General features: G+C 41.8%; 1 protein-coding gene across 2 annotated transcripts in view; it reads right to left on the bottom strand.

Annotated features, from left to right (window-relative positions):
• naaladl2 (N-acetylated alpha-linked acidic dipeptidase like 2) overlaps window positions 1–23850 on the bottom strand; it is a 376461-nt gene that overhangs the window by 112453 nt on the left and 240158 nt on the right. For both annotated transcript variants that reach the window (XM_080474206.1, XM_080474205.1), the window contains 4 exons: window positions 19041–19133; window positions 16136–16323; window positions 15168–15296; window positions 447–593 (listed from right to left, as the gene is read on the bottom strand). In XM_080474206.1, the coding sequence (XP_080330332.1) occupies window positions 447–593; window positions 15168–15296; window positions 16136–16323; window positions 19041–19133 (557 nt within the window). The remainder of the gene's footprint in view (window positions 1–446; window positions 594–15167; window positions 15297–16135; window positions 16324–19040; window positions 19134–23850) is intronic.

Raw genomic sequence — 23850 nt, 5'->3', positions numbered from 1 at the left:
CATCAATACAGCCTTTTTTTTTCTCTTCCCATGGAGGTAATTGGGAGCATGCATATTTAGAAAGGTTTGTGTATTTGTTGCTTGTGAAAGAGACATAATGCATATTGCGGCGTGCCAAACTGCAGTTACAGATGATCTTAGAATCTAAAATGACACGGTTAGTCTAATAGACTACAGATGGTTGTTCACACATCTAATACCCAGAGATTACACTCGCCGCGCAGCAAAGGTGTCTTTTTCATTGTAAAATACTCAAGCTGACACTTTCCTTCAACATATGGCACCGTAGAAAGCACGGGGGCTTTATTTCCACTCACAAGTCGCCGTTTCCCTCAAATGGAAGCAACGAGTTTCATCAGAATATTGGAGGTCATCGATAGATGGCAGGTGGAACTTAAAAGAAAAAAAAAGAAAAAGTAAAGCAAGCTTGTTTTGTTTTAGCCTACCTCTACTGCTTTCGTCTGCTCAAAACCAAACTCCAGAGTGGGCACTCCCAGGTGGTTGGCAAAGAAACTCCCGTCTCCGGGCAACTGCAGTGAGCTGACGTTCGGTCCAGGACAGTTCCCGCCTCGGATGCAACTCAGCAGCTGCCTCTAAAGAAGAAGATGAAAAAGAAGAAGGTGAAAGCAGTTGGATGAGAGAAGTCAGAGTTGGAGTGTTTTCAAAAAGTTCCACCTCGGCGGCCTTTTTTTCAATAAAGTTGAATTTTCAGCCACCGAGAGCGTCGTCGTGTAAACAGATCCCTCAAAATGCAAAATGACACTTCTGCGTTTCCGCTTGAAGAGGCCGATGCAAACTTTAAAACGTGACCACAGAGTAAAACCTTGTAAAGAAATGATGAGCAGCTCGAGGAGAAGAGCTGCAGCAGAACGTCCTCAGACTTCTCTACATCAGAGGTTTTACTGAATTTGACTCCAGGGAAACAGTCGGACGAGATAAAAGCATATGAAAAGTCTCAAATGTTTAAAACCCACATGTAGAAATCAAAATGTATTCCAAAGCAGTCCAAAGGTGACAAAATATTTTCTTTTAATAAAACTAACTATGCAACCCCGTTTGGTTTTGGTCAGTGGAATCGAGGGGGAAAAATGACTCATTAAAACAGCTTGAAAAAAGAAGAAATTCACTTGAAGGCTGAAGTTAATCAGAACTGCCAAGGACACGCCTGCGTTATGGTTAATACAGCGTAGTCCTCTGAGAGGAGCGAGTCGGAGTATTATGACGGCTAATTGCACAATCTGAGCGTCTGTCACGGTTCTCCCGCGGTAACGTGTGGCCCTTCACCTGGCTAACCCGCTCGCCGCCGGTCGACTTCATTGCGAGCGATCACAGCTGTTATTATAGCAGAAAGGACCGTAAGTGAGCGGTGGCTCGTGAGCGGAATAAAACAGCCAATCAGCAGCGGCCTCCACCGTCCTCGTCACCATTTCCTCGTCACGTCGCATTTAAACAGGTCTTTGTAACTTTTTTCCCCACCGAGGTTTCCAGATGTTGTACCTCCATCACCACAGGCACTTTTTCTCTTTTGGCTTTTTTGAAGAACCATGAACATTAATACCTTGCGTCATCTTTTTTTTTTGCACAATGCATTGGACAAATATCCATATTCAAGATTGGCATTTGCATTTCCTTCCTACAACCGATTATTTGAGCTGGAAAGGTGTGAATGAACGCGGTTTCATGTGAGCGCAATCCTTAAATTCATCGTAAATTGTGGAGAATTTGCACACAGAGGACAGGCTTATCATAAATCAGCACATCCAGCCTCCCGGAAGAGAACAAACTGAAGAAACAAAGTATGATTGACAGTAGATATCTATATGCACAACAGATTCTGGAACATGCTCAGACTGGCTCCTTCTGATCCCCACAGTCTGAGAAACATCGAACACAACAGTTATGATAATATAAGCATTAAAGACGGTTTGAAAATGCAACGTTAATATCACAACCCCGATAAAATACACGGACGTAGAGGGACTAAATAGGAAAAACAAATGTACCAAAAGATTCACTAAAGGGAAGGGGAATGTATTTATAGAGCAGCAGTCGACTTTTGTTTCCCGTTTTGGCGACGCACCAACCTGACTTCCTCTCGTCAGAGAACGTCACGCCGTTCCAGGTACCTTCGCAAACAGACTCGTTCTGTTCGCATCCAACGGAGAAATAATGCACTTCTACATGAACGGGGGACGGTGAGCGCGGCACCGCAGCAAGTCAACCAGCGATCCATTTGGAGGAGAAATTCAGACTGTAAACACACAATAACCCAACATCCTGAAAATAAAGGCAGTTTCTCTGGATTTTGTTGATCTTTCAACCTGAGGACTCGAGGAAAGCTTCCAACTGTTTGAAGTATTGACGGCTAAATGAAGCTTCATGAACCACTGTCTTTATTTTCTGACGCCACAAGATGGCGCTGTCTCTTCAACAAATGATGTTTTTAACATTTTCATGCTGTCAAACTGGAGTTTAGAGGAGCTGGTGTCAAAATAAGCCTCTCCCACACGTCACGGCTGCAAAATAAGAATCTTTATTGCCATTTATTTTTGATTCGGTGGACATAATTATAGATTAGAATAGAATCAATCAATCAATCAATCAATCAACTTTATTTGTGTAGCACTTTTTGTACAATTAATGCTTAACATGATTTAAAAACAGTGCAAAGGTACAATAGATAAAATTAACACACGCACGCACACACACACACACACACACACACACACACACACACACACACACACACACACACACACACACACACACACACACACACACACACACACGCAGACATGCCTAGTGGCATGGGGACATGGCAGGACACTGAGGACTTAAGGTGAGGAAAGGGCCACATTTGGGGGCCGTCCACATTGGGAGTAGCACAGTCTCTAGCCACAGGGGGCGCTGCCCCACAGACCCCCCCCAGCCCGGGCAGACCGGCAAGTCCCACAACATACGCGGGGGACCGACCAGGTGCCCGGGACGGGGGAACCCACGGGACTGCCCCCCCAGTGGGGAACGTGGCCACCACCAGTGTCGCGACCCCTGACAGAATAGTTCTTTAGTGTCAGTCATAAAGCAGTGGGAAGACTGGGCTGCATGGTGGGGCAGTGGTTAGTGCTCCTGACTCACAATGAGACGGACACGGGTTAAATACCAGTCAGTGTCCCAGTTATTAACTTTTCCAACACCAGATCCTGTCAGGAAAACACGATGCTGGCGTTATTTTTAACATTGCATTTCAACACCAACACCAGTGTAACTTTAATGTGACGCCCAGAAACATTAACAATAACGGCTGTTAAATCAACAAAAACGAGGTGTCGAACTTTTAACACTTTAGGAAATGTTATTTGAACACCAGCTAGTGGGAACACGTATAGACAGTTTGTGGGGTTAAAATGAACAATATGTATGTTAAATGAACACTGTGTTGTCCAGAGAAGCATCAACTTTAACCTTCTGTTCTCCATGCAGATGCCTGTATTGATCTAATCACAGCAAGTGCTCAACATCATTAAATTAAAGTGGATCCGGCACAAAAACTTGTCTTGTTGTATAGACTGATGCAAAGAAAGAAATATTCATTATTTATTGATCCCATTGGTCTAACTATTTGGATGTAAGATAAGTATTAATAGTTCATTTTACCTACCCATACCCTGGGCTGCCAGTGTGTTGGGCCATCAAAAGCCTTGCTCTGGGAGCTGCGGGATTCAAACCTTCAAGTCTTTCATCGCAGGCGTCTAACCTCTCGGGTATTTTCTTCTCTGTCAAAAAGAGCAAAATGTTCCATGACTGCTGGGATGTGGAGGTAACGTGTGACCTCCACAACAGCTGAAATGTAAAGAGTATGAGCTCTTCACAAGTAGTGTGAAAGTGGTTTCTCCAGAAATTCAGGCAGAGGCATTCTTTGGAGAAATAAAATCGTGTCTCTTCCCAGAAAGCAGCATTCTGCAGATTGGATCACGTCCACAGGGCTTACCCTTCTGTTTTTGTATCCCATGTAGAAAGGTTTGGGTTGCAGTCACTGGGGTCCATCCCAGTGGGAGATCAGTAAACAGCGAGGCACAGCATGTGCAGGTCATCGGGCCGATCTCAGGGCAGGAGGCTTACGGGCAACTTCGTCTCCAATTAACTAAACATTGTCGCTGAATCCAGGGAAGACGTCACCGTTCCTCGGAAAAGCAGACTTGGATGCGTAGGATGAATCTGCCAACTCCACAAACACAAGGATTCTGCTGGCCTCCGCTTCCATAAGAAATTTATATCTGGCACGTTGAAGCGTCTTCCTTTTCACACGGGAGACAAACTGCTGCGCTACGATGACTTTCAGATTCAGATTTTTCATATGTGAGCATCTTGAGAGAGTGACCCTCATTGCAGCTACTTAGCATTCTGGGATTACTTACGTGTACTGCCTAAAGTTAGCAACAAACCAAAACTACTTGTTCTGGAAGAAAAATACAATCCCATTCAGAAGGTTTCACGGGACGACGCACCAACAGACGTGATTCTTTTTGCCTCCAGAAGATTTCCAGTGATTTTAAATCCACTTTTATTACAAGTTCATGAATGTGTGCGTCCTGCAGTTTGTCCAGCAACATTCCTTGTAACTCAGTGTTACCACAGTTACCTTGAAAAAGTATTCCAATTACTGATGACGAGTTACTGGACGAGGCCTTAAGTGAAGCTGGACCTGTTTTGAAAAATAACTTAGTTACATTACTGATTGTTTTTAAAAAAAGTAACTAAGTTGGATTACAAGTTACTTTTTTAGTTACTTTCAGCAGCTGCCGTCAACACCCCCCACTGTCTCGACATAAAAATGACAAAACTCTGCTGGTCACCGCCTGGCCTTCTGCACCATGTTTATACATATTTAACCTTTGACCTTCATTCTTTATGTATTTGTATCTGAATCACGCTTTTATTATCAGATTTTTACTATTACTGGTATTTATTTACCCGGAGATGTAGTTGTACTCTGTTGTTGCATTATTCAGCTATTTACCTCGTGGCTTCAGAAAATAAAGACAGTGGTTGCTGAAGCTTCATTTGGCCATCGGTAGCAGTGGTCAGTGAGCAGCCCGTTGAGCTCTTCAACCAGCAACCTCCGCAGTGGCAGTCGGAGGCGCTATGAGTCACGTGCGGTACGAAGCGGAGCAGCAGAGGTCAGAGGTCAACAGACGTCCCTCAAACTCCCTCCAACCTTATGGCTTCAACAGCATCCCGGGGCTGCAATCAGTGTGGACGAGGCCTTAAGTGTGGCTGGACCTCCAGAGCCAGAGATTATAATTCACTTCACTCCAGACATGTCAGTATCAGGGAGGCAATCACTGCTATGAAAGGTGGCAGTCGAGCAGCATATTTACTTCCAGCGCCAGAGATTTCTGCTTTGCCTGCAGACTGAGGTGGAATGAGAGTTTAGCAGTGTGCAGGAGGCCACTGACGTCCAGCGCTAGAACCTTGAACTATACAAGAAACATTCTGCTTTCCTGGACGTTGAGGTCTGGCAGGGTAATACCCGCCAACTGATTCTGTGCTACATACCAAGCATGCCTTTGTGTGAGAACTGATCCTGAGTCTGTTTTCTCCTCAGGGGTCGCTTCCTCTGTCTCTGTTGATATATATGTGTGTGTGTGTGTGTGTGTGTGTGTGTGTACATATTGGTTTTGTGTGTTTTTCTTTTCTTTTTTGCAACACTGACAACAAAACAATCAATTTCTTTCACATTTTTCCAATTTGTATGTTGATTTCTGCAATTTTCCCAACCCTAAATGGAGCCCTCCTTGAATGTATTTTGCCAGTGTTTCCAGTAACATTAAAAAATTTAAGTATGAGCAAACTTTATACATCTGAAGATGTTGTACTTAGAGAAAACAATTTTTTTTTAATTGAAAATGTGTTTTATTCTCAAAATATCTAATCAGGGTAGTAGAACAAACCAGAAAATTCCATACTTTTGTTGTTTTTTGGGGGATTTTTCTTCGGAAATGGTTCGAGGAATATTTGAATGGTTCAAATCGGTTAAAGATTGTGTGTGTCTTCAGCATTCACACAATTATTAAATAAAAAGGCCACCTAGGATAGTCATGTTTGCGCCTCGCCACTAGGGCAGGCATGAGAAAAAGCCTATGACAATATATGTTATATTGATATATGGATTTTTCTGAGAGAGAGAGAGAGAGAGAGAGAGAGAGAGAGAGAGAGAGAGCAAGAGAGAGAGAGAGAGAGAGAGAGAGAGTGAGTCACTGATCCGAGGGGTTTAAAGACAGTAAGCAAAAAGAGTTGTCCGCACGGTGAAGGATTAACTGGACTTCCAGGCCCACTGCACCGTGTTGCCATTAGACAAACAATCAATAAACAGTGTACTGGTACTCTTGGTTGTCATCCACAGAATTTCTTGAATTATTGTTTTCCAGCCAGTAGGATTCTTGGAATCGGTGCACCAGAGCAGTCCAGGCTGGACGACGGTTGTCTACCGATGCGGCGGCCGTGTTCCTGGTCGAAGCATGCCGCCACACAAGCAAACGGCAGAACTCGGCACAATCCTGCAGATTGGCCGCGTTCAAGCGACAAACAGCACTGAACTCCCAGACGTGATGCATTTTAACGCTTTTACACCCAAATCAAGCGAGCAATTCCTGTGACGCACATGTGATTTTTGTGGGCTGAGTGGTTGAGCTGAGACCGAGAAATGATTCCACTCTCTCCTTATCGTAGCAGACAAAGAAATTAAATATTGATTCCTGGTGTGGCTTCACAGGCTGAAATTACCCATTCTCTCTGCTCACCTTCACTCCTTCCCTGTCTGTCCTCCCATCACATCCTCTTCTCATACCATTCCTTCTCTAAAAAGACTCCTCTCTCATTCCGGCTGTCTCCGACTCCTTTGGCCCCTCTGACACCGGCTTTTATTGCAGAGTGACTGGTTATAAGAAAGACTAGCAGAGGAGTACTCGGCTTGATTCTTAAATCCTTCTTGCTGATGGAAAGATAGTCTTTCACGCTCCACTGTATAATCCCTCCTTGTGACTTTTAGTTGGGGTATTTCTCTCACACTTCCATCTTGACATAGCTGGAATTTGAAGACCTCACAAACCTTCCAAGTGTCAGTGATACCATTTGCCCTGTACTCTTTTTTTCATCTCTCTCTCCGCTGTTCTTTTTTTTTTCTCCATTTGACCCCAAGTACTGAAACTCCTGTATTTTTGCTAAACCCCACTCATGCCTCATTGTTTCACATTTTACTCATTTTCATTCCCCTCAGCTCTAATTCAAGTCTCCACTCCTCAAGCCAACCCCCCTACTCTCAGCACAGATCACTTCGTCATCGGCAATCAGACAAGGATCCATGGAGATTCTTGATTCCATCTGTTGGCCTGTCTATCCCCTCAACAAAGATTACTGGTGTAATCTCACTTTAACTTCCAGACTCATACTTGTCTTGTGCCACTCTGACATATTTCTTAGTCACCACCGACTCCGTTTAGCAGCTGATTCATCCACTTGGGCCTGAAAATAGTGTCATGAAACCAAACTGGTCCCATTCATCTCTACGCCTCTTCCAATGTATTGGGATGGCTGATTGGTACGACTAAATGATTCTTCTTGAAGATGATCAAGCATATTTGGTTGAGCTTGTCTGGTGGACAAAAGCTCTACATTTTCATTTACTTAAAGGCATCATATTTTCCAAAATTCACCTTCTATAGGTTTTCCAGCAGTACTAATCATCTCCATACCTGGACTGACGCCCCAGAAGTGAAGACAGTGTGTCCTCTCTGTCCCTGGCTTGTTTCAGGTTTTAAAAAGTGTGTTGCTCCAACCAGCCAATCAGAAATCAAACCCTATATAGTGTCATCGGGGGTTTAGCCAATCCCAATCAAGGTTGGCCCTCCCTTTGACTCCCATAATTAAGTAGCTCTGCTCTGGCACATGGCACCACGAGAGGAAGTACTTCCTCCTCCTCCCAAGATGGGCATGTGTGGGCGGAGCCAGTCCAGCTCACACAGACACAGCAGATTCTGAATGCAGCTCCTATGATCCAATATTCAAATGGAGGAAAATCAAGGACCAATTAGAAAAATGTAAAAGTGTTGAAAAGCTGAATAATGTTACTCCTTTACTGCCGTTTTTCAGGACTGATTTGCTTAACTTGCCAATCTACAGATCTCCTGTTTTCCTCATAGCGCCACTTACAGTTTATCAACACTCCATTTAGCACCTTGCCATCTCCACTCAGAATCTCTCCAACATGTTGCCAATCCTGTCCAGCGAAGTCACTTTTCCTTGCCAACTTGTACAAGTCCTTCTCTCCTTCCTTTATATTTGGCCTCTCAACACAATGTTGTTGTGTGGCTTTGCCTTGAGCATCACCATCGTTCTCGCTGCACTGCGACAGATCATTTCCATTGTCTCTGTCAGTAAAATCATTTCATCCCCTTCTATGCTGGGGTCTCCGGGACTTTGTAATCCTGCAACCAGATTTCCTCGTCCTCTTTCCTCAGCGGAATAAGATGCAACTATCAATGTCATGCAAGAACCGGATAAGTTGACAAATTGCATTGAATGTGAAATACACAGGGAAGGATTTATTTTTTAAGGGGACCTTAGATTCAGGCCCCTTTTACACGACAATGTTTGAAGTTAAAAAACATTGTTTTTTGCGTTTTCATTTCAGAAAAGTGTTGCATTTACACAGCAACAGCAGAAATGTTGAAAACAATGTAGTTAGGATGTCGGGCCACTCGTGGGTGCTGTTTGTTTGTTTTTGTAATGAATCCACACACGTGTGTGTGTAGAGAAAAATACGCTCTAAACATTAACAATGGGAGAAGACGGACATTCTAGTGGACAAACTACCAAGTTGTATTTTTTTTTTATTTACAAAGTACAATTTAAACACAAATGTTGTCATTTGATGCATCGTACCAGCTTTTGTCGGAGGCTAATTCGCATCTGCAGTCCCGTTATGACGGCGACTGTCAAAATAAAAGTACCAAGTCCCAAGAGAATAAGGGCTGGGAGTCATGACACTCTGGAGGCCGTCGTTGTTCTTATTGTCCATCTACAATGTAGTATTTAGTAGTCCACAATATAGTATTCAGTAGTCCACAACGTAGTATTTAGTAGTCCAGAATGCATTACAATGCACCATTTAAGGTCTATTTTTTCCAACATTTTCAAGGAAAGGTCCCCAATTAGTAAGGTTTATTCTTTCTTTGTGTGCGCCGCATCTTTGCAAAAGGGCGGTGCTCTTCTATTGGGAACTATACGGTATTCCAAGGCCTTATGTCATGAATTGAAATTAAGCTGCAACCTGTCGTTTTTTGATTCAGAGGTCATCTGTTAGAATTGAATGCATCTTGGAAAAGTGTGTGACTGCGCCTCCTTCCACCTTCTTTCCGAACAGGAAAAGCCTGACAGCCTCACAGCAGAGGAGGCAATCTACATCAGAGCGCAGGAGCAGACAAATGTCACCGCCACGAGTAATGACAGTGCTCATTCTTCACCCAACACACATTTTCAAACGCGTTCTCCTACTTATGTTCTGTCGCTGTGATATGAAACGGTAATGGAGGGGGCCATGCTGTCAGCTGCATAAATGCCTTCTGAGGCTGAGCAGCTTCTCCCCCATGATTATGCAGATTCATGGAGCCTGGCGCGGTATCACAATGCCTTTTCGTGACAATACAGGAACTGTGGTAATTCAAACATATTGCCAACAGCGTACTATTTCAAACATTATGCCAAGTGTGCTGTCAAAACTATCTGGAACAGGCCGTAAAGTCACAGACTCATTCCGCTGATTTATCACGAAGCTTCTTTTTTTGCTGGCTTTATGTGGGAAAAAATAAATTAGACATCCTCCCATATTCCCTAATATGGATGATGTCCCTATTTTACCATTTACAGCCTGATTTGAAAATCCAGCCTATTGTTGCTCTTTGCCTTCTCATTTTAAAACCTGCCATGCCACTGTAATTCATGTATGATGTTGGCCGTTCATTTACTAAACCTGATGGGTATTGCTTTGGGAAAAAAAGGCCTTGAGGAGAGTGACTTTTTTCAACTTGCGTTGGTAAATTGTAAAGTTATGGTAATTCTAATAGTCATGTTTCCTTCACCTTCCATTTTATGTCACCGTGGACTAGCACTGTGTAATTATTTGGAATTGTAAAAAATGCTATTTTATTATTTTCATCCATTTTTAAATTCAACACTGATTGATGACATGCGAGTAATTTTTCTTTAAAATGTGATGTTCAACCAACAGGAGATGTTAAAAATCTGACCAGAATCCGTAGCTGTCCTGACGAACACCGTTTAACCACATTTCCATGAAAGTATCGCAGTGGTTGTTTGTCTTATTCTAACATCAGCTGCGGCTAACGGCTGGTGGCAGAAGTCACCAATTCGCAGGGGCACCAGTAAAGCCAAAACACCGGCCAGTGAAGGACAGTCATAACAATCCATATTGTCTAATATTGTTAATAATTATAGAAAAAATCCAAACAATTTAATTGATACACTTTAAACCAACACAAGAGATAGCTTATACTCACACATTAGCAGAGCGAAAAAAAACAAAAAACTTTTGTGAACTTGTGAAAGCAAATAAACAACCAGACAAGTCCATTTCTGGGAGCGAGAGTAAGAGAGCAGATGAAGTATGTGCCACTATCGTGTTCATCCAGGCTAACAATGTGCTATCCACTGGTGGCCATTTGTTTTCAAACAGAGGTACCTGCTCCAAACTGGCCACACACACACACACACACACACACACACACACACACACACACACACACACACACACACACACACACACACACACACACACACACACACACACACACACACACCTCAACCAATACCCAATTAAAAAAACAAGGCCCTCCCCATTTGTTTCGTATTCTTCTAGTCACCTAAGTGCATCTTGTTTCTCTTTCACCCCCCCTCCAGTCGCCCACGCCTTCCTACAAAACAAATATCTACTTGTATTATAATTGGTTCCCGAGCACCCACTCCAAACCTCAGAAAACATCTGAGTTTGTAAGACAGGTCTCAGCAAAGTAAGATAAGTAGTGAGTGTTACAGCCTTTGTACAAACATGATTAATGACATGAGTGGACCTGCTTTTTTTGTTGTTTAATATTAGGAGGAAGTGGGGGCTGCATACTTGGGGAAACCGAGACACACTCCAGATGATGAATCGAGTGATAGACTATACCAGAGATAAAGTGAAACCAATTGTAGAGTTTAGCGTGAAGGGCAAAAACACTAAAGCAAACACTTGGTCTGAGGGAATCTGGAGTTAATTCACTGGTTCTCTGCACAACTGTAATGATAGTGTGGATCATTTTATTTGTTAAGACTTATAAACACTGGCTATGGTAGCTGAGGACCCAAAAAGAAAGGTACTGTTTTGTATATTCTGGCTGTAATTGGCTCCTCTCATTAAGAGTGAACGTCTCATTTGGGAACTGTGCATACTGCATATGGTAGAACCTCTGAGGGGACACCCTGCACTGAGGGGACACCCTGCACTGGGCGGACACGTCACCGTGCTAGGACACGTATTTAACTGTTAACACACCTTAATGAGCGACAGTCTGCCGATCGCGGACAATTAACGGGTTTTCCTGGCAAATTTAAAGCTGAGCGACACTAAAACGGCCTAAACACTCGGGCTGGACCTGATTGTTCGAATATTCAGATGTTGTGGTGTCCCAATATTCATTTTGAGATCTGAATAATGGCCGCCTCCCTGCAGAGCGGTGCTGCGCTGTGCGGCTCTATTAGTTTCACTTTCGCTAACTTGAGGCCCGTGGGCCCAAACCAAGGGTTAGGGTTAGGGTTAGGTTTTTCTCTGTTAAAAGCACCTCACAATGACTGTGTTGTATTTGGTGCTCTATAAATAAAATTTAATTGAAGTGAAGTGAATCTGGTCCCGCAAACCCACCAAAGAAGGTGTTTTTTTTTTTTACATTTCACTGTATTTTGCACCAGAATGTTTCATTAAAACTAACTTTGGGTTTGTAGTCATTTTCAGCTGTAATGTAGATCTTGCAAAAATATAGACAATTTCATCATGTACAAAGAACTTAAAGTCTAAATTTAAAGGTTACTATAGCAATATTTTACTGGTCTGGCCCACTGAAGATGAAACTGGACAGCATGTGGCCCCTAAAGTCAAATTTTATAGTACGTGAATTTAACCAAAACAGTAACCATTGCACTGTTTCAGCCTTTTCTGTTAAAAAAATTCTGGCACAAAGTCAATTAGTAGGTTTAATTCTTTTATCTAATAAAATTGAACCTTAACCATAATCTTGGCCGTAATTTAGAGATTTGCCTCTGTAGTATTAGCATTTCTTTTTTTGCAGAAAAAGAGAAACTGCACTTGGATAATTCACAAGACACCCCGTCACAATGGAGGATAATGTGCCACGAATGTCTTCAAAAGGCTTCATTTTGTGCTTTTCGCAGCAGCACTGATGCCCCCCGGGTCTGCACGGCCAACAAGGAGCTGCTGTGCACCAGGTTTCCATGAAGTGGATGCCTAGAAAGACGACAGCAATTGTGCCATTGCTGCAGGTCTGAAAAGATTCAACATACACCTTGACGGAATAACGAATAACTTAATAAAAGGCAGCACTTTTTAATTGCTATTTTCTTCTTTCATTGAAATTCCAAAAAAACCCCAAAAAGGTCCTTTCTCGATGTCTCTTCTCTTTGCTTTTTCAGCGTCTGTCTGCAGCTGCATGTGACAGGAAGACAGGAGCATTTCTCCTAATTACTTCACAGCTGAAAGAGGGACATCGCACCGCACTGTTTGTCAACTCCTGACCTGCACATGTACCCGGCGGTGGAATGAAGCTTCTCCTTCGGTGGGAACGCAAACGACACAACCAAAAGTGACACCAGAGATGAAGAAAGAGTGGTTACAAGAAGCGGGAGGGAAACTTTAATGGGAAAAAATGAGAGGGTGGAGAGATTCTGAGCAGGAGATTGGAGGCGATAGCAGGCGAGGAAGAACGACTGTACGAGGTACTTTCTCCTGTAATGTTTACGGGAGGAGGAGAAATATAAAAAGAAATAGGAAAAGATGGCATTGGGACGAGGGAAATGAGTCACATTACGTTAGTTTCCATGTTGATATGATTTGAAGGATTTCTGTCCAGTAGTTTAATGGACATTGCTTTAATTTTTTCAATGGGCAAACAGGGTGAAAATAGCTCATCTAGAATAGAATAGAAAAGAATAGAATATAATAGTTCTTTGTTGTGTACACTACAGCGGTCAGGAAGAGGCATGAAACAACCTCTTACACAGAGAACACAATAAATAAACCCAATGACACACATGACAAATAATATATACTCATGAAATTCTGAAGACTTCCAGAAAAAAAGCTGGTGAGGGACTTTGCTTTAGAAAATGGGACTCATCCACTCGAGAAAAAAAACATTGTATGACTCATATTGGCATTTTAGATAAGAGTCAGCGAGATATGAGTGTTTTTCCCATTATTATTCATCTTTTTTTAGAGGATAACTAATGAATTTATCACAGAAGAGCCTATCTTTACAGGTATTTACCTTATCTGTTGCTTTCATAATGAGGGGAGTATCCATAGTCTTTATATCAGAGTTAAGCAAATGTGGAGAAACAAAATAGTCTGGGAATAATTAAGCATCACGGTGGATCACTGAGTCATAAAGCCCTCGGTACTGTTGGTGTGTTCAAAGGAGAACCGGTTTCACCGGTGGCGTTGATTCAAGAGGCATCAGCAGGTGGTTGCCATAGTGCAGCGCCTGTAGCCCACTTCGGGTCTACAACAAACTTTCAGTCTTTCACATTCCCCTTTCAAGAAGGTTTAAAAGATTTCCTGAATCTTTTGCGTAGCCAAAAAGTGAATAAACAATGTTTTACAGGAGAATTGGTTCCAGACAAACTGGTAGGAAGGATCAGCGTCGACTTCACCACGTGCATTATTCTCAAACTCCGACCATTCACATTTTGCACAGAGTCCAGATTTGTCTGTGAGTGTGTATTCTGCAGTGATAAGACAGACATCTGGTACGTTAACAGCATTAGCATTAAAAGCCCGGAAGGCCAGGTGGTTTGTCAACAATACTGATCCCAAAGTCAATAAAAACTCTTGGTTTACAACAAAAGTACAGCAACAAAACAGCATGAAATAAATAAGCAACCCAGACAAAAAGGAAGAAACTCATGGTGTGGGGGAATCCAAACATTTTACAAAGTTAGTCACAAAGTTGTTGAGAACACACTCATGTGACGCTAGTCTAATAACAACCACCTGGTAACTCATCTTTAGTTTGTAAAAACGTGCGTTAGGTGACATTTTGATGAGGTTAAAAGATCTTTGACAGGTGATTCAAGACTGGCAGACAGTCTGTGGGTACATGTACTCAGTGCAGAAAGTAAAAATCTATTTCCTCTGACCGTGTTCATCAGTAGATTCTTCAAAATGGGCAGCGCTTCACTTACATTTTGAATTAGTTGCCGTGTTTTCTATGGCCTGTTGGTGAAGCACCATCCTGCTTGAAGGGGAAACGTGGCGTTTGAAGTATTGTCTTTGTCTCTCCACCAACGATAAAGCACATCCTGAATGGCTGTTTTGTGTGTGTGTGTGTGTGTGTGTGTGTATATATATTGATCTAGCTGTCGTAGAGCTTCCTCCGTCATTGCAAGAATGGAACAGTAAATATTCCTCAATAATACCACATGATGAACATACACATACTAATTATACGTAATTATGCAACTGAGTGGTGTCAACAGAAACGATGTGACTGGAGGAGAATTTGACTGAACCAGCCTCCTGCACATATTGATGATGTCATTTAAGTGGAAAGAAAAAAGGTGGCAGACTTGATATTTTACAAGCATTTTCTAAAGGAACACTTTATGACAAGAACAATCGGAAACGCACATTTAGCCACCGCGTTGAATTCCTTCCAGCAATGTCAGCAGCGACAAACACGTATGTAAATAAATTAAAAAATATAAATCAATACATCAATAGAAATAAACAACTAAATAAGTAATCAAAAATAAATAATCACAAATAAATAAATAAGTGAGTAAGTAAGTAAGTAAATAAATAAAGTGAAGGTCGTAGTTACCCTCTGGATGTCTGAGGTGAGTTGCAGCAGCGTCGGGGAAGCCGTCGCTCTGAGAGTCTCTGTGCCTCGAACCGGGGAGTTCAGACTGACGTAGGCCACGGCGCTGCTCTGCAGGACCACACTGTTCTCCTGGAGGCAACACACACATTGTCCGCTCACAAAGACACTTTCATGTCCCATGATTTCATCGCACTGCTTTGTTGGTAGTCGTCCTCTAGAATCGGCTCCGTCTCACGTATAACTGAGTTTGATCCGGTTAAACTGGTCCAGCTGAACACGGCAGCGTGTGCAACAGTTACACATGTTTATCAAATTCCAATGTGTCTTATTGTTTTTACCTGAGATATGAGATTACAGATGTGTTCACATTGTATATTGAGAGTAAATTAGTGTGTGTGTGTGTGTGTGTGTGTGTGTGTGTGTGTGTGTGTGTGGGGTGGGGGTTCCGTCAAAGTGATGCATTGAGGTGATCAGGAATCACTGTGAAGGTAAAGAATGTCAGTGAACTAGTTTATGGATCTATACGGCTGTTACCTACGTGCTTTCACATCGTCTAGTCCACAGTTTGATGATGCAACGAAGGCTGAGGGAGTATTTTCTCCCTCCGTAGAGATTAGGATTTAACGTGTGAGATGAAGACAATTATCGAGTGAATATGAGTCTTATTGATGAGTATTTGAGAGATCTTTTTTTTTGTTTTTTTAATGGAATTAACAATCATGGCCATTTTGTCTTCGACGTGACGACGTTGAGACACAGAAGCTGGCTGTCCTGTGGACACGTTTATCACATTGCCCTTCAGTGTGGCTGCTGCCAATGGCGACTGTTGTAGTGTCCACTGTTCTATGGCGCCTTACTTCCACCCTCTTTATTTGTATTTTCACAGCAGTGTCAATAAATCCAGCGGGCTCTACCTTCGACCCCGGGAATTGACATTTAATAAAGCAGATGCTCTTGTGCCAGCTGACCTTTCCCCACTCGTAGGAGCCAATGTTCCCCAGGGCCGAGCCCCCCCAGGAGCAGAAGACGGTGGTCCGGTCAGGCACCCAGCCCCCTCTGGTCCGCTCTGTCAGCGCCGCGATCAGCTGATTCATGATGGCAGAGGCTCCGCCTCCTTGGTCGCCATCGTGAGAACTGCCAACCAGCACGTGGCGATCTGACAGTGAGAGTAGAGATGAAACGAATGAAGGGGAATGTGTGTAAGTAAGTGTTGAATATTGACACCAGATCATACGGTACAAACACAAACGGCGTGCCAGTGCGGAGAACACAAAGTATTAAACGACAAAAAGTATTTACGGATCCAACAAACGCCTTATTCAACAAGTTAAAACTGCTTAAATTTAATGATAGTTGATTTTAGCATCCGGCAGATAATGTATAAAGTGCAAAAAGAAACTTTACCCATCAATGTTCCAAATAAATTTGCAAAGAAAGAAAGTAACTGTAACTTAAAAGTAACAACTTAAAAAAACAACAAAAACAAATAATAATAAGAATTTTGCACCAAATTAAGAGAACACTGCAGTCCACTTATGGAATATTCTAGATCAGGACGCGGAAGATTTTAATACACGGTAGATTTAAAACAGCGATTAGAACAAGGTTTTCATTGAAATACAATGAAATGACATAGAAGTGTCAAAACTCTTTATGTATTTATTATAACATTTTTGTTGTTTTGATTTGGTTCTTTGCTTTTTAGAGAAATATCACTAGATTAGTTTTGGCTCCATAAACACGAGTCATTTTGTTTGATATTGGCGGTTAACCCTTCATGTTCAATGGGAGGGACTAATTCAGTGTTCATTTTTCTGACTAAAACTATGATGAAAAATATTAGTCAACATACCTTTTTCACGGACGAAGACTTAATAAAAACTAAATAAAGACATGATTACGACTTCTATGTTTTGTTTTTCTTCATGATGCATTTTTTGTGACTGGTGTGACGTTTCCTCCGGAGCGACTTATAGTCCAGATAATACGGTAAGTTAATCTTCCTTCTGCTCCCTTCCATGCAAGAATTCCAAAACATACGTTCTGTAATGTATTGTAAACGTTCCTTCTGCATTGTATTGATTTTTGTTCTTTTTACAATGAATGAAATAAATAAATTAAACTAAACAAATAAAAGTGCACCCAATGATCATAGATTGTAGAGAAGGAGAGAAATTGTACTGAACTGAAGGAGCCAATTGCAGTAATATCAAGCCTGAAAAGCAAAACTGTCAAACTGTAATATTCATTCATCCATCCGTCATCTCCACCCGCTCATGGTTGGAGTCTGTCAGCTGAAATAGGCGACACTGACAGTCGAACACAATCTTCACCCTCGTTGAATCGCGGTGGGAGGAGAAGCAGAAAGCAGCTTATAAAAAGCAGTCTCATTGGAGCACTTTGACAAAACGTGATTTTAGACTGAAGTTATTTTGAGTATTTGTTTCTGAGTTCAAACCGAAACCCAACCAATGGTGAATTAATTATCTCTGCGGGAGGATCACTTCATTCCAGTTCACAGGTTTTCCCATGTCGAGATAGAGGAAACTTCCTTTCTTTACAGATAACAATTTGTTCTATAACATTTATAGGAGGCTTTTTTTACATGTCACCGTATTTTGCAGGGAAATGTTTCATTAAAATTGACTATGTTGAGATTGTAGTTATGATGAAACAATTTTTATTTTTGCTCCATTTATATATTTTTCATTTATATTTGCTTGGTGTTACGTATTGATTGTATTGCAATATGACCAGTATTGGTTGCTGCCCAAATGCTTCAAGTACAAAAACGGTTCAGGCGACTTTTCTTGAGTTAAAATCTCTGGAGATCTTTATATCGGGATCAAAATAAAGATGTTATCTGCCAAAACATACAGATAAATAGGAAACACACCGACACCTACTAATCAGACAGACTCAGACGGAGTGAAGCAGCGTGAAGACGCAGAGTGGAGTGGAGTTTTTCCGGGTGAACAACCTCATCCACTCCCGTAACACACAAAACACGAGCGCTCCAGGCTGCTCTCTCTGTACGCCTTGCATTATCTACAAACACCGCGGTGACGAGTACGACTGCAGCTTCCTGCGGGCGGCGGGGAGAACAGAGCCAAACTCATCACTGGAAAGCAGAACGCTGATGACTTTTGTTTGAGGAAAAGGGAAGCCTGCGAGCTTTGCCTAAATATATGACAACAACATTACATCGTGCGGAGCGTCAGCCGGGGGAGTCAAACACTAAACTACTCTAAATCAGCAATTTACTTTGTTTTGTTTTTAATTGAATACGCTTTGCTGAGGAGAAGGAGTATTATGGTGGAAGTATTTCTGCACTAAAGGTTAAATGAATCATTTAAGAACAGGATTTTTTTTAAATCACTGAAGCACTAGTTTCATGTTTTGCTGCCCTGAAGCCAAACTGAATCATCAGCAAGCACCTCGGGTGGGTTTATGTCGTCAATCGCAGCACATTTTATTTCAATTTATTTGCCTTTTATACAACACAAATGTACCTCAATGTAAGAATGCTGCTGTCCAAAGAACCAGTGGCCATGAATAGTTGGGATGTGACACTGGAGCAAAGTATTTAGATGTTGGTGGTGTTTCTATTTACCTGCCTTCATCCATCACAACCTACTTTTTCCATATAAGGTATCATACCTGGGGCTCGGGTGGTGGAGCCGTTGTCCCTCAACCAGATGGTTGCAGGTTGAATCCCCCATGCCCCCCGTGTCACAGTGTCCTTTGAGCAAGACACTGAACTCCAAACCGCTCTCAACGGACGTATGGCGCGCCTTGCAATGTGATTACCTCGGCCCCATTTGAATTGATGGCGTTACTGAGAAACACATTCTCAGAGCTTTTGGTACAAACCTGGGTTTCTCCGTCCTTTCAGGTAACCCACGACATTATAAATCTTCTTGTAGGACAACTGGTTTCCAACAGTCAGATTTATCGTTTTCCGTTCTGTGAGGAGGAAAAAACAATGAGCACATTTAAGATGAGCTATAATGAAAAAACTGAAATAAAACCACAGTTGGGTTATCATAGTGATTTACATCAGATGTGATCATTGCTATTATTGGCCAATCTGACATTTTTACAGGAGCTATTACTGAGTTTAAAAGAAATGAAAATCATCCCCGGTGGGATGATAGGCAATGATACTAAAACTTTAATATGATATTACCCAAAAGAGCATACGTACATAGAGACACAGCATGGGTTGAAATCTTCAGTCTGACTGGAAGATTCTGTTGGGGAAGTGTGTTTTCAAGATGACAAGCTGCCGGCAAGCGCCTTGGTTTTGCAGATATAAAATATTTAGAATTAGCAAAATGTATATTTATATTCTAGTATTTGCTAGCGAGGCCTCTCCACTCATAGACTGAGGAAACTTTATAGTAATGTTCCAGTGTGTTACCAGTCAGAAACCTTTCAGTTTGATGTACAAGTGACTTGTGTCCAGGAAAAGGCTGACTCGATGGAGCTGGTGACGAGGGAAGATGAGGAGAAACATGGAGCGAGAGCGAGAAAGCTAAAACAACTACGTAGTTCCCTTTTTATAGCCAGATGTTATAAAATATAAAATAAGACACTTTGCTTGCTATAACACTCCATGAATGCCCATAATCAAAGTTCCAAGTAATATTAATAATAAAAAAAGGAAAGTTTAGAGAAGTGTTATGAGTAATAATGGATAAAGTGATATAATGTTTTACAGTTTGGGACGTCTGTGTATTGTTTGCATATTTTCTCTGTGTATGTGTGTTTTTTACGGCGACATGCTACGTCATAAAACATTCAGGCTTCGTTTACACGACAGCGTTTCAAGTGAATTTGCATTTAGACAGCAAGGCTTTGAAAACCTTGCCCGTCTACACGGCAACAGCAGAAACACTGAAGACGATGCAGATTTCATGTAGGGCCACTAGTGGGTGCTGTTACTTGTTTGTGTGAAGAAAACTCACACGCATGCATGCAGAGAAAAAACTATATAAATAAATAAACTAAATTATACGCTATAAACATTAACAATGAGGGTGCATTGGGGGCTGCTCACACAGCGGGGAAGCGCTATATAAGTGAAGTCCATTTACACGGACATTCTCGTGGACAGACGACCAAGACCGCTTTTTTTTCCTCAAGCAATCAAATAAAATCGAACTATTTATTTTTCATACACTTGTTTGTAACGGCAATGCTGCTTTACATGTTCGAAAATAATGATGACTTTATGTCGCAACTCCAATGGTTTTAATTGTTATTGTTAATGAGAACCAGTTCTTAATTAACTTACCTGGTGACATAAAGGTCAAACAAATAAAATGAAAATAGAAAATTGCCATGATCCAGAGTGCAATGTGTAAAGTAATCATAATTCAAACAAATAAATAAGACTTCTAGCAAAAACAAAAATTGGGGGAATTGAAGGTCGTGTAATTTTAATGTGAACAACAGAATTGTTTCTGTAGAGAAACTTGAGCACCTAACGTCGACTTTCTCGGTAATATAAATCTGACAATCTTGTCATTTTCAAAACATAATTACATGTTAAAGTGACCACCACTCATTATGAATAAATACACCAGTAGATTTTGGCAGGTTAGATGGTGGAGCTATATCTGCTGTTCTAGACGGAGTGGTTTTACCCTCAGCGGTCCCTGAAAAGCAGATAAATCCTGCTTCATTAGGAGCAGAATGGCGGCTCTACTTCAAGACCAAGTGATAAAACGTATTGACCGATTTCTTGACATCAGGAGGCAGAAGCAGGTCGAGGCTTTGTGTGAAAGGGAGAGCCTTTCATACTCGACGTGTCAAAAATAAGAGATAACTCACAGATTCCTATTTTGAAAAGAAGCCATCGTTGGCGGATTGACCTTAACAAGAAAACCTTGGCGGGAAGGTCTTAAAAGTTCCACCCGAGTCTCGGTTCTGAAACACACTCGGCGTGCCACACGATTCCCTGGATGTTGTGTCTGCCAGCCCCACTCGCCCTGCTGGACGGCCGGGAGCTCCGGAGGGGTCGATGGCGGGATATCTGAGGGAAACGCAGCCCAAGTGCCAGTGAAGATGTGAAGCGAGCGGCTCCAACTGTGTGTGACAGAGATCCCCCGCCTACAGCACAGCACCACAACGTGACAGCCCACTTTCTCCTGCCTCTCTCCCCTGCTCCCTCCCTCCTCGTCCGCTTGTCCTCTCGCCTCAGTTTAATACGGCATAAAAAATAAATAAAAAATCTTGTGCTCTCCCTCGCGTGTGCCGCAAAGCCCATTTATCACTTCTGACATTTGCGCAAATTACTGCGGCTAAAAAGGAGGGGTGGAACATGCGGACCGTTTGTGTATTCAATCATTAGAAGTATGAACGGAGAGCAGGGAGTGAGATTTGTCATGTGGTTATTCCCCCATCATGATGAATGGGTTTACAGACAGGGCCGCTTCAGTAGGTAAGAGGAGGCTCTAACTTATGTTTGACAGTTGATGAAAATATTTAAAGGAGCTATGGAAGAGAGCGTGACTCACACAGGCTAAATTAGACGGACAAGGGAGTTGTGGTATCGCCGACAGAAGAACAAGCAGACGCCATACAGTACAGTAAGCCTTACAGTAAGGCCCCATCCTGGAATCCAACTCAGGTCATTTGGTTTGAAGGCAGAACTGCTCCAACATTTAAAGCCCACACTACTGAACAGGGAGGGCGTTTGTAACTATGAGACGTGCCCAGAACAAGCAGCTGCAGGACCTGGACAACAATAACAATGACCAAATACTCTACAAATACTGTTAATAATAATCCAACATAACCACTAATGTCTGCATGATTCAGCCATTGTGACTAAGACTCACAGCTCTACGAATGACTCAATTCCATTTAATTTATAACACCAAATACAACACAGTCATTTCTGGACACATCATGCCTTTAATTTTTTTATTTAATTATTTAACCTCTACTTATCCAGGAAGAAAAAGAAAACATTGATATGGAGAACTCTTTTACAAGGGTGACCTGGCCAAGAGGTCCGCAGCTCACGTCACATCATCGTATTTACAAAACCAACACATTTGACAATTATATAGCACTCAAAATGCAGATTTCATCTCAGGTATAGGAAAGTTCAGGCGTTGGAGCAACTATTTCATTCTTTATTGACTTTCCTCTCCGTGTCATGAGAATGCTCAACTACATTTCAGGAACATTTCAAGAACAATAATGCAGAAGCTGTACTGAGCTGCCAACTCTCCGCCACAGTCACCCACTAAAAAACTAATATTAGTCACATTCAGATGAAAGACTTGTACGTACGACTTGTACAAACGTGGCCACTTTAGATGGCTAAATAACAACTATTATTATTATGCCTTCAGGTGTGAGAGGTGGTTGGACGTTCATTCAGTTTTTCCACTCAATTCTTCAGTTTTGAAAATAAATAAATGCTGTATGATCAAAAATATAACTGTTAAGTAAAAAAAAAAAAAAAAAACACAAAGATATTATTTTAAAAACGTTGCAGACCTGATGTCTGAGTGTGTTTGAGTATGTGTGTGTGATCTTGTGTACGATTGCCTGCAGAGGCATGGAGGTAGTGTGAACTTAGTGTTAATTAGAAAGCCAAGGCAATCAGCGTGGAGTAATTTTATATTTCTTATGAGCATCGTAGGCAGTCTATAGGAGTGAGCAGCCCTGTTTTATTTGGCACTGCATCACTTTTACGCCTGTTTAGTTGGCGGTAGGAAGCGAGGCTACAAAATTGTCTTTTGCTTCTTCTTTTTTTCTAGTTTTGTTAGTTTAGGGTGTATTTTTTTTAATGTATTTCTGATTGGACATAACTCACTTCTAAATCCAGAAGCATCTAAGTGCTATTCTCTGCTGGTAACCAAATGCAGAGTTTAGAAGAAAAAGCAGTGAGTGAAAGTGGGAAACCTGCACATAGCAATCAATAATGGTGTAATTAAAGAGCCTGGGAGTCCTTTCGATAAAGCCATTTCAAGTTGTTCTGCTTCACTCGTCTCCCCCTCTGCAGCCTCGCCGTGTAATTGCCACGGAAATTTGGAACACTTTTGGCATTTGTTCTGAGTGGGTGTGATCAGCAGGCAGGGAGCAAGAGAACGAACGACATGCGCACAAAAAAACAAAAAAAAATAAAAAACGGGGAGGAGTGACAAAAGAAGGTATTCAGGCTCTCGAGCTGAATGAGATTCTTCTGAATTGATGTTTCCAGTATTCATCTCATTTAGATTGAAGTGTTGTACCTTTCTTACTCTGCTGCACTATTTATGAAAAGGCAAAGCCAATATGTTAATGAGGGTGTATTTAAATTCTCCCAGCATTATTCCCTCCTTCCTATTAGCAGTTCAGCCCCCATTTACCGTCGCAGCGTCCTGCATTCATGTTGTCATTTTTTAAAAAACTTTTAAATATACAAAAAAGTAAAAACTGTCTATATAAAATAAAATGGCTGCCGAGGTGGAACTTTGCACCGCCGCCGTCTTAAATAGTTCTTGTGATCATGCGTGAATAACCAACATAGTGGCAGGATTCTTAGTCAATATTCTATTTTTATGTCCACATTTGTACTTTTATAGTTGAGATTCTAATAGCGTCCAATTCTCAAATGTCGGCTACTCTGACCTTTGTTAACGTTTATTGTGTATTGATCTCTGCACTGTTTGTGTGGTTT

This window comes from Lipophrys pholis (genome assembly GCF_963383615.2).
Source record: "Lipophrys pholis genome assembly, chromosome: 10".
NCBI classification, from domain to species: domain Eukaryota; kingdom Metazoa; phylum Chordata; class Actinopteri; order Blenniiformes; family Blenniidae; genus Lipophrys; species Lipophrys pholis.
The sequence above is the reverse complement of the archived record's forward strand: the minus strand, read 5'-3'. Positions and strand labels throughout refer to the sequence as shown.